General features: G+C 48.1%; 1 protein-coding gene across 3 annotated transcripts in view; it reads left to right on the forward strand.

Annotated features, from left to right (window-relative positions):
- The window catches only part of HPCAL4 (hippocalcin like 4), a 42,104-nt gene extending 36,938 nt beyond the window's left edge, over positions 1–5,166 (forward strand). For all 3 annotated transcript variants that reach the window (XM_079988628.1, XM_079988626.1, XM_079988627.1), the window contains exons 2-4: positions 133–302; positions 980–1,195; positions 1,582–5,166. In XM_079988628.1, coding sequence (XP_079844754.1) covers positions 141–302; positions 980–1,195; positions 1,582–1,779 — 576 coding nt within the window. In that variant the 5' untranslated portion in view covers positions 133–140 and the 3' untranslated portion in view covers positions 1,780–5,166. The remainder of the gene's footprint in view (positions 1–132; positions 303–979; positions 1,196–1,581) is intronic.
- The last annotated feature ends 6,790 nt before the right edge of the window (positions 5,167–11,956 follow it).

The following is an 11,956-nucleotide window of genomic DNA, read 5'->3' on the forward strand; positions in this document are numbered from 1 at the left end:
AAACAAGGGAATAACATGTTGTTGTTGTTGTTGTTGTTGTTGTTGTTGTTGTTGTTGTTGTTGTTGTTGTTATATCTGTTGCACATAGGCCAGGGGTTTACTATCGCTGATGACATGTCGCTCTTTCCCCAGAACCAGCAATGGGCAAACACAACAGCAAACTGGCTCCAGAGATGCTGGACGACCTGGTGAGGAGCACTGAGTTCAATGAGCAAGAGCTGAAGCAGTGGTACAAGGGCTTCCTGAAGGACTGCCCCACGGGCATCCTCAATTTGGAGGAATTCCAGCAACTCTACATCAAGGTATGGTGGCGGTGGCAGGGAGTCCGTGGTCTGCGCAAGGATGCAGGGGCTGCCTTGGTGGGCCTTGTTGAGGTCCTGCTGTCTGAGCCTGGCACAACAGCAAAGCTTGTTCCCATAAGACAGGGACCCTCAGGCCCTCCCAGCAACTGAATGTGGGCCTCTCCACACACTCATTGTTTTTGCCCGGCTGGAATGTGTCTTTGAGCTGTAATAATGTCCTCAAACCTCAGACTTTTACAATGGTGGAATCTCCTTCATTGGAGGTTTTTAACCAGAGTTTGGATGTCTGTCTGTCAAGGATTCTTAAGCTGTGATTCCTGCATTACAGGGTGTTGCACATGATGACCCTTGGGGTTCCTTCCAGCCCTACAATTCTATGATTCTCTGATCTCCATGTTGGGAAATTGCCCCATGAATACAACAGGGGAAAGAGCAGAGCATGAATTCTGCAACCTGCTTGTGATATTTTCTGCAATGTTGCCTTGCCATTGTCAGCTGCTGCTGGTATAGCTTGTAAGCAGAGCTTTCCCATCTAGGCTTTAAACTGGAAAAGGCTTGAATCCAATATAGGTGGCCTATGCCAAGTCTTTGCCCGGTTGTTGCCCACTGGCCTCCCAGATTGCTGCTAGCTGCTTTCCCTCTCATGGCTGCTCCTATCCCATCTTATCTCCTTGTAGTTTTTTCCCTACGGCGATGCCTCCAAGTTTGCCCAGCATGCATTTCGCACGTTTGACAAGAACGGGGATGGGACCATCGACTTCCGGGAGTTCATTTGCGCTCTCTCAGTCACCTCCAGGGGAAGCTTTGAGCAAAAGCTGAACTGGGCCTTTGAGATGTACGACTTGGATGGAGACGGCAAGATAACACGCTTGGAGATGCTGGAGATTATTGAGGTATGGGAGGATGCTAGCAATCTCTGTGGATGTGTTTCTTCCTCAGTCTTGGTGGATTAGATTAGTATAGCGCAGGCTTCGGTAACCCAATGCTCTCCAGATGTTAGGGCCTATGTGCTGGCTGGGGCTGATGGGAATTGTAGTTCAAAACTTCTGGAGGGCCCTAAGTTGACAAAAACTCATTTGGGGCATGAGCACTACATAGGAAGCCTCCTGTAGACAGCCAGGTAAGCTCTGTTCCTAGGATGGCAAGACACTGATAACAGCAATTACCTCTACCTGCCCTCTGAGACTAGTCCCAAGCAGATATCTCCTGGATGAAAAGACATCAGAGAGTCTCTGAGCCACAGAGCCATGTCCTCAGTCCTTCCTCCTTTGCCTTCCAGGCCATCTACAAGATGGTGGGCACCGTCATCATGATGAGGATGAACCAAGATGGGTTGACGCCGCAGCAGCGTGTCGACAAGATCTTCACAAAGATGGACAAAGACAAAGATGACCAGATCACCCTGGAAGAGTTCAAAGAAGCCGCCAAGAGTGACCCTTCCATTGTCCTCCTGCTGCAGTGTGACATGCAGAAGTAGAGGGAGGGTCCCAATGCACAACTCACCCCCCACCTCCCCTGGCCTGGCCTACCCATCTTTGCATCTTTCCCCCCTTCTCCTGGGGAGCTGCAGACTCCACTCCCTGGGACAGGAGGCACTGTGTTTCGCACAGCCTCCTGGGCCCCAAACAAGGCCCCGCCATGCAATCCCCTGGGGCCTGCAGCTCATAATTTGCACAGTTCCTCTGGCCATTGCTCTTGTGACCTCACCAAGGTCATATTAGAATGAATTTCTTCCGTCTCAACCCTCTCGTCCCACCATCTCTGGGGCCCGTCATCCCTCTTGCCTCCCCCTTTGCACCCGGACATTCCCAAGAACATACAGGCCAACTTACCTTTCGATGGCTTGCCTATATATCCATGATCCTTGACAACTGCAAGGTCTTGTAATCCTCAGAAGTCTGTTATCCTTCACTTCAGTTGTAGCTTTTAGGATTAGGGCAGATCTCTTCCCTCCAGTGACCCTCTAACGTAATCTTCAGATGTGCCCCTTGAACAGCAGCTCTGGGGCAGCCATTTCCCTCCCCTGCCCTGTAATCCCCCCTGCCCAACACACACAGCTTGAAGCCCCAAATGGGGAATAGGTCATTTCTCCCCTCAACACCTTTCCTGCCCCTTTCTTCACAGCCATGAATAATCAATGGCAGCAGCAAAATGTCCTAGCAATGGGTCAAAGGTATTCTTCCCCCCTCTAGACTCTCCTCCTCTTCCTTCTCCCTTCCTTGAAAATAGAGTGGCACCACCTGCCATTGAAAGGGATGCCATTGCCAGAGGTAAGAAGTGTTTCTGGGTAATCATAGGGCAGCATTCTCCAATCTGGTGCTGGCTAGTGCTGATGGTTGTCGTCCAAAACATCTGGAGGGCACTGTGTTGGGTAGCACTGTCCTAAGATGGCCCTGTTGAAAATGCAGGGTGTTCTGTGTTTGCTCTTCCTGAAGCCTTTGCTCTTGCCATCCCATCTACTAATGTGCAAGGGGAAGAAACACCTGCATTTCAAAAGGGCTGAAGAATCAATGATAGGTGGGGAAAATGCTATAGGATTCTGGGATTCTGGCATTCCATGTTTGAAGCATCTCTCCTTCTTCCACCCAACATGAGACAACAGTCAGGTTTTTTGGTGGGTAGGGGATGCTTAACTGCATTGCAAATATAGTTATTGTACATTTTATATTTGGCTGCAAAGGGAGCCCCTTTGAAACACAGAACCTGAGGCTTGCATTTTTAGGGTCCAGCTTTGAATGCTGGCAGAAACCTAATGCAGAAGATCTGTGGTTCTGCAGGTGTTGCTGTGGTCCCCAACTCCCATCACCTCTGACAGATGGTTTTGCTGATTGAGGCTGATGGGAGTCGGAGGTCCAGAAGCATCTCCAGAGCCTTCTGTTCCCTACTCTTGACCTGATCACCTCGGTCTGGAAGAGCAGGGCCAGCCCTAGACCTTTTTGGTGGCTGACACACTGCTGACACACACACGGAGAGAGATCCAGGCCTGCTGGAAGGAGACCAGCAGTAATGTAGCCAGCACCAGGTTGGGGGAATGCTCCCTTTTCACCAAGACTCTCCCTGGCTTTGGCTTTCAGCTGTGTCTTTGGTTTATCCAAAACTGAGATGGAAGCCATTGCCACCAAGGCCAGAGAAGGGTGGCAGCTGGAAGAAAAATGGCAGCGGGGATCAGGATCTCCTGTCTCTTGTGGAGCATGCTGCCCATTGCTTCAGGTTGCCTCATTGGTGCACTGGCGGTGTGGAAGATAATGCTGGGTTTTGTTTTGCTATTTTACTGTAGGCGAGGAATGCATTTTGCCTCCAGGTTGAGCAAAAACAGATTTGGTTTGGAGCCAAACAATCCTATGTTAGAATTGCTGGGGCGGGGGGTCCTGGTGGGAGGGGTCTATGCTTTTTGCTGGGACAGTGCTGCATGTCCCAGACAGCCCTCTCTTCTCCCCCTACCCACCCCCTCTTCTCCCACCCCTCTTCCAGCTTGCATTTGGCCTGTTTCAATGTGGTTGTGTGAAGCTCTTGGCCCGGAGTGAGTGAGTGGGCTGTGTGCCCTCTTGTTCACTCCTTGAAAGTTTACAATTTTGCAAACTTGCACTGTGACGGAAGCCGCGTTAGCCCGTTTTTCCAGGCATGAAATGTGGGTGAAACGTAAAGAAAATGCCCCAATTTGAGCAAATAGAAGAAGGCATTGAAGAAGGCAAGACATGAAGGGTAAAATAAATATGGGGATCCTCTGTAATGCCAACTAGAGGAATCAAGTGGAAAAAAAATATTACTATTGTTATTATTTTTGGGACACTCTTGGCAGGGCACCTGGTGCAGGAGAAGACCTGGGAGGTGGGAGTAGGCTGGCTATGCTGAGCTCTCCAAAAGACTCAGCTCCAAAGCAATGAAACTGCATAGAGATGAGCCCTAAGACCAAGGTTCAGACCTAGTGCTGAGCAATAGTTTAGCCTTAGGAGGATGAGCCACAGCAAGTCTCCTTACACACTCTCTTCTCCCCCCTTCCTTCACCTCCTCTAGCAATTTGCATGGAGGAGTTCAGAAGCTTCTACTTCTGATTAACTGCAGATTCCAGTGTCATCTGAAACTGCCTAAATTACCGTATTTTTTGCTCTATAAGACTCACTTTTTCCCTCCTAAAAAGTAAGGGGAAATGTGTGTGCGTCTTATGGAGCGAGCAAATGCAGGCTGTGCAGCTATCACAGAAGCCAGAACAGCAAGAGAGATTGCTGCTTTCACTGCACAGCGATCCCTCTTGCTGTTCTGGCTTCTGAGATTCAGAATATTTTTTTTCTTGTTTTCCTCCTCCAAAAACTAGGTTCGTCTTATGGTCTGGTGTGTCTTATAGAGCGAAAAATACGGCAACTCTTAACGATAGTTAGCAGAAACAAGCCGACTTCAAACCATAATTTAGGAATCTGGTTTCTGTCAATTCAAACCACATTAAGATTAACTGCACCATAAGGTTTGGATGGCACACTAAACTGTGGTTAAGCAAAATCTAAAATGGAAGCAGAAGGTTTGACTCACCTCTTTGCATCTGCACCAGAGTGGAGAGTCCTTGGGCTTGAGGCTCACCTAGGCTCACTCTTGGAACACCAAGCTGTGGTTTAGCTTAGCACTACATCTGAATGCAGCCACAGTATGGAGCCACAGCCAATCCCCAGGTCTGCTACCTCCACCCTTCATTGTCCCCATCCTGAACTGAAGATTATTCTTAGAGATCTTGTCCTGTCTGCTTGTTGTGGTTTTTGAATATTGTAATAATTGTTTAGAAACTGTGATGTTGTTTATAAATATATACATACATAGTCTTTTTTTAAAAAAAAAAATTACTTGGGGGAAATAAAATGTGTCCAACACAGTGGAAGTTTAGAACTTGTCCTCTTTTTCTTAAAAAAAAAAGAAAGAAAAGCAATTATTTGTTTTATTTATTTAACAAGTTTTATATATGATAATTTAATAATTCTCACAACTTATATAAAATGGTCTTAAATATTTGTTAACATTTTCATTAACATTAGACTTTTAAAACAGTAAACATAATAAAATTATCAAAATATAGGTAAAATCAGCATATTTTAAAAAACAAATGTACATGGTAAAATTACATTGCCTTAGAAAAGGTTTTAGGAGGCGCTGAACACAGTACAATGAAGGCACCCGCCTAATCTCAATAGGCAGGAATTTCCAGAGAATAGGTGTTGCCACATTAAAAGAGTGATTTCTCATAAGTATGGAACGAACACTGTGTGGCTCTCGGAGCTTCTCTTGCATGACTGGGGAAATGAAGGGGAAATTTTCAAACCTTACTTTGGACCCAGGTTATGGTTATGGTTTAAGCATTGATACTGCATTATCGCTGTCTGAGGGGCTGTAGCACAATAAATGCAGGACAAAAATACAAAGCAAAAAAGCCAACCCCAGAACATTTGCAGTATGAAAAGTGATACAGCTGCTGTTGGTGGGGAGGAAGGCAAGGAGGCCCAACAGTAGGTGGCGCCAGAGCCACTGGCAGGCAGAGCCAACTCATTCTGGCTTGGTCCCCATCTTACTCTCCACTGGGTTCCACAAAGGCAGCGGTAAAGGCAGGGGAAGCTGACAGCTGGGGGCAACTCACCTGGACTGGATGTCAGCAAGAAGGCAAGCAGGGGGAGGGCTGGCTGAGGGCAAGCTTAGATTGGTGGGGCATGGTTCCACTCGCCCTCAGACAATATCCTCCTCCCCTGACATGCAGGCTCCACTGTCACTTCTGCTGGCCTCCACCCTAAAACACAACATTAATACAGTGGTACCTCAGGTTAAGTACTTAATTCGTTCTGGAGGTACGTTCTTAACCTGAAACTGTTCTTAACCTGAAGCACCACTTTAGCTAATGGGGCCTCCTGCTGCTGTGCCGCTGCTGCACAATTTCTGTTCTCATCCTGAAGCAAAGTTCTTAACCCGAGGTACTATTTCTGGGTTAGCGGAGTCTGTAACCTGAAGCGTATGTAACCCGAGGTACCACTGTAAAGCCACACTATCCTGTGGGCATGGCTTTTAACAGCCACTAGAGGGCACTGGAAACTACGGAAAAGGCCAACTCCCGGCCTGAGGGCAGGGAGCCAAGGAATTGCAAGCTGGGAGAAAGCTGTTACACTCAGGTCCTGCTTGCAGGCAGAGAGGCATCTGGTTGGCCACTGTGTGAGCACAGGACGCTAGACAAGATGGGCCTTTTGGCAGGGCTCTTCAGATCTGATGCTGTCCCACGTGGGATCCTTTTCTGGCCCGGAGGCAGAACTGATTTTCCAACGTGCTTTTGGGCGGCTGGAACTCAAAGAGCTGTCTGCTTTGCAACCGTGTCTGTGCTGCTGCGTGTCACCATTTAGCGCAGGGATGAGCCAGCCTTGAGAATCAACGTCTTTCGTCGTGCCTGCCTGCCTACCTGCTCAGGGTGACTCACCAGAAGCACAAATCACACTTTCCATCCCACGTTCTGCCTCCCCCTCCTGCGAGAACATTTGTGGCAATGTTGAAGGATTCCCAGGACTCTCCCCCACCCTGCACACACCCCCCCCACCCCCGTGGGATCTGGATTTGAGCTGTGTCAATTGTTCTTTCGTTCAGCCAACATCCCTGCCAGCAAAGATGTGTGTGTATATGCGCTTGATGTGTCATGTTTGCGGACACCCCAATCTCCAAGCGGCGAGAGACTACAGGGACACCTGCACTTACCTGGGATTTTTGTTTCCTTGGAAAGGAGGTCAATGGAGACTGTGGTGTTCTTGGGTTGTCTGGTTTTATTGACACATATGTACAACCTGAGAATGAGATGGGTGGGCTCCCAGCATGAGCACACCAACAGCTTTTATCTCCCCATTAGGGTTTCAGGGAAGCCCCTACTCACAGTTCTGGGTCCAGCACAGAGCAAGACAGTCTAACTGTTTCCCTATTTGACAGTGAGCTGGTGCTGTCAAAACAGTTTGTTTATAGCTCTGAATACACTACAAATTATTTGACACACCTTGTTAAGCACCTCTGCCCTTCTGCCTTCCACTTCCCCTCTATTCCCCATTGCTTTGGTAGGAGAAGGTTTGAATCAAAATGGTCCAATCATTCTGGTAGAGCTCTTGATCATATGATCGGGTCAGCAGGAGATGATTTGATCTGGAATGTGGAAAAGGGTCGTAGTTTGTGGCTTGTGACAGAGGATCTGGTTTGCATGCAAAAGGTCCCAGGTAGGGATGGAAGGAACCACCCATTTTGGTTCTCTGTTTTTCAATCCCAGATTCAGTTCTCCATATATAAGGCAGTTTTCTATGTTCCTAACACATGCAAAGGATGTTGGGAAAGATGGAGGGCACAAGGAGAAAGGGACGACAGAGGATGGGAGGGTTCGACAGTGTTCTCGAAGCTACCAGCATGAGTCTGACCAAACTGCAGGAGGCAGTGGAAGACAGGAGTGCCTGGCGTGCTCTGGTCCATGGGGTCACGAAGAGTCGGACACGACTAAACGACTAAACAACAACAACGTGCAAAGGAACAGCAAACAAAAAAAGTGCAGAATACATTTGCAGCATCGTTTGGGGGGCACTACTGAGCCCTTTGCTTCTGAGAAAAAGGTGCCGTTGGCGGGGGTCAGCAAGCTTGAAGCCTTGTCAACTCTTTTGAGAAGCAAACTACAGCTGGAAGCAGATCACCTATATTTAAAGGGAGTGAAATTGAATCAGTGGGCTCAGATAGCTGGATGTGCAAGAGGGAGAGGCATCTGGAGCTTGCTCTGAGTTTCTTCCTCTCCCTGGCAAATTCTAGGCCCATCCTTCTCACCAAAGTGGTAAACTGGCCCACTTCCAAAATGGCCCACAGCAGAGTGCAGGAGCAGGGAAGGTCGCTAAACAACACATTAATTAAGCTCCTCCACTAAGAAATTAAGTAAAGAGAAAGCAAGCATGTCAAGGACAAAGGTAGCTTTCTCCCTGGCATGCTCAATTTCTATGTGTGTGTGATTTATGTAGTTATTGTACAGAGAAATATTCAGTTACTTGGACCCACACTTTGGCACAGCCCAAACAGAAGTCCAGAAATTCTGACTTGGGGGCAGGGATTTTATTTATTTGATTTTATTTATTACATTTATATCCCACCTTTTCTCCAGAGAGCACAAGGTAGAGCACAGTTCTTTCCCTCCCGATTTTATCCTCACAACAACCCTGTGATGTAAGTTAGGCTGAGAGACAGTGACTGGCCCAAGGTCACCTAGTGAGCTTCATGGTTGAGTGAGGATTTGAACCCGAGGATTTGAACCCTGATATCCCAGGTCCTAGTCCAGCACTCTAACCATTACATCATACTAGCTCCTGTGAATGGCCCAATACATTTTAGCACCTGAGGCGAACCACAAAATGGCACACACACACACAACTCACTTCCAGATAAAAAAAAGTTGAGTGAAAATCTATATCAGGAACAAAGCGGGGGGGGGGGGAGGAGGAATGCTTTACATTGGAATCTGCTGCCCCTGTAGATCCTGCTGTCTGAGGCAGTCACCTTACCTAGTAACCTCATGGGTGGGCCAGCCATGTCTGTTGCACAAGAGTGCCTGAATTTGCCAGTATGTAACTGAAGCCCGGGACGCGGGTGGCGCTGTGGGTAAAACCTCAGCTCCTAGGACTTGCCGATCGTCAGGTCGGCGGTTTGAACCCCCGCGGCGGGGTGCGCTCCCGTTGCTCGGTCCCAGCGCCTGCCAACCTAGCAGTTCGAAAGCACCCCCGGGTGCAAGTAGATAAATAGGGACCGCTTACTAGCGGGAAGGTAAACGGGGTTTCCGTGTGCTGCACTGGCTCGCCAGATGCAGCTTGTCATGCTGGCCACGTGACCCGGAAGTGTCTCCGGACAGCACTGGCCCCCGGCCTCTTAAGTGAGATGGGTGCACAACCCTAGAGTCGGACACGACTGGCCCGTACGGGCAGGGGTACCTTTACCTTTACCTAATTGAATCCCACCCTAAAAGAGTTGCAGTCTGGAATCGCCCTAAGGCTGGGTCATGGAAGAAATGATGAATAGCTCATCAAGAGTGGGAGCTGGCTCTTTGAAGAAAAGGATGGTTTGGGGGCTTGAATGCAGGGGTCAGAGTGGAGCAGCAACCTTTCCTTCTGCGTCCCCTGGTCATCCTGGTCAGGTTGCTAACTGTACAGCCTTCCCCAACCTGATGCCCTCCATATATTTTGGACTACAGCTCCCATCAGCCCCAGCCAGCATGGCCTGAGACTCTGTCAGATTCACGGAAGGAGAAAAGATGTGTGTGTGTTTATATATGTGTATACAAACATATCAGAGAACCCATTTCTACTGTTGCTTAATGACAATATTCAACACTTCTTGTCCCTCTATTAATTCTCCACTATCTATATTATGTTCTCTTCCAAATCATGGCCTTCCCACACTTCCCCCTTCCTCAATCCAGATTGTCTCATGTGCTTTTTTGATATGAGAAAATCCAGTCTGAAGGAGTGGGATGTGTGGGAAGGCAGCACTTTGGAGGAGAATGTCATATGGACAATAGAGAATTAAAGGAGGAACAGGAAGCTCTGACTATCCATGTTAAACAGCACTATGGACGAGCCTTTAGTAAATACAGCTTGCTGCCACTGATGGTCTCAGTCACTCTGGTGTCTGCTTAAGGGTAGGAGGCAGGGACGTGCCCCACAAGGGCTACTGGTCGCATTTAAGTTTTTGTCCATTAGTGGAAATCCATCTCCTCCTATCTTGTTTCAAGATAGGATTAATTAAACACCCAGCCACCCACCCCTATTATGTTCACTTTTCTGGATAGCCATAAACGCAGGCACCCTTTGATGGTGGTGGGGGGGGGGAGTTGCCACCAACATGATTCGTGAGGGGCCCCTCTTACTATCTGAGTTTTGTTAGGGGCCAAAACTACTTCTTGGTCCAGGGTCCTGCCAAGTGCTTCCATCCCGATCCTTTAATTCAGTGGTTCCGAAATGGGGCAGTTTACCTCAGAATGAGCACAAAGGGGGCGGCAGGGAGTGCTGGAGGTGTAAATAATGGTCAGACTTTGAAAAACTGGTATCACTTAATCAAGTTCATCAGTGTTGTTTAATTAATTAAACTAAACGGTTTTAATTGGATTTTGAATAAATGTGCAACGAATTGTTCCTGTTTTGAAATTTATTATCTTACTGTCTTCCTCAGGGAGTTGAGCAAACCTATGTTCTGAATACAGTGGTACCTCTGGTTAAGAACTTAATTCGTTCTGGAGTTCTGTTCTTAGCCTGAAATTGTTCTTAACCTGAAGCATCACTTTAGCTAATGGGGTCTCCCACTGCTGCTGCGCCGCCGGTGCACTATTTCTGTTCTCATCCTGAACCAAATTTCTTAACCCGAGGTACTATTTCTGGGTTAGCGGAGTCTGTAACCTGAAGTGTCTGTAACCTGAAGCGTATGTAACTCAAGGTACCACTGAAGTGCTTTTTATAGGGTAGCGTAGGGGTTGTTGGAGATGAGTTTAAGGCCAGAAAAGATTTGGGAACCCCTGCTTTCATTCCTTGCCCCCTTCGCTTCTTGGTAGAGGCACCATGCTTTCAACAGTGGCATAGCCAGCCAGAAATGCAAGAGGTATTTTCTATTTATTTATTTATTTATTTATTTATTTATTTATTTATTTCCCTCCCTCTCCCTGGCAATCACTGCACCACTAAACGTGATGCCACCCCCCTCACGCTCCTCGTGCCAACCAGGTGTTCAATGCCCAGAGCTTGTGTTGGTGAAAAATATATTCTTTTGGGTGGGTCTGTGTGTGTGGAGGGGACAAAGAGAGAGTGACTGTGGCGAAAACTTATTTACTGTGGTTTTATCCTAATGAGAGTGTTTTAGCCGTGGAAAATTAAGCTCCTTTTTATATCATAAACTGGACTGCATTACATAACCACATACCCTGCAGGGATTATCATTGGGCAGTTGCATCAAAGCATCTGCTATTCATTCTCCCGGGTAGCGCAGACACCAGCCTTGTGCAAAGGGGGAGAGAGAGAGAAAAAGAGAAAGCAGGGATTTTTGAGGGGAGGGGGGTACTGCAACCCCACACCTGCCAAATTATGCTATGCAATGTCCCAAATAGACTCCTCCAGTAGAAGATATGTATGTTGTACATCAAGTCTTTTGTGGAGCGTGAAAACTATCTACAGGTTATGGGACAGGCTCTCAGGGGACCCACCCAGATGGTGTCCGGGTGTTGAAATTGGATGCAGCAGAGGAAAGGGCTGTGGGGTCCCCGGGGCTAGCCAGACAGCACTTTGTGGGTGAAGGGATCCTGCTGGGGTGGCTCTCTGGGGAGCAGCCAAGCAGGTCTGGCTGGGTTGGATTGTTATGCAGGAGAGGGAAGGATCTTGGCAAACATAGCCATCCTTGGCATCTTCTTCTGGGCAGCACCTCTTAAAGATGCAGCAGGGCTCAGTCCTCATCAGCTACACCAGCTGTACAGTATCTGCTTCATTTCGCATCTGTGCAGTGCACACCTGTGGGTGCCTCTGGCTGTGCTGGTCTCCAGGTGGGTGGCAGGTGGCAGTAAGGGAATGGTGTGAGCTACAGAGTCCATTGAACTGCCTGCAAGGCAATGTGTGAGGCAGAAAAGCTCCTGGGGCAAAGCGAAGTATCTAGAACCA

The sequence above is a fragment of the Podarcis cretensis genome (genome assembly GCF_951804945.1).
Source record: "Podarcis cretensis genome assembly, chromosome: 8".
In the NCBI taxonomy this organism is placed as follows: Eukaryota; Metazoa; Chordata; class Lepidosauria; order Squamata; family Lacertidae; genus Podarcis; species Podarcis cretensis.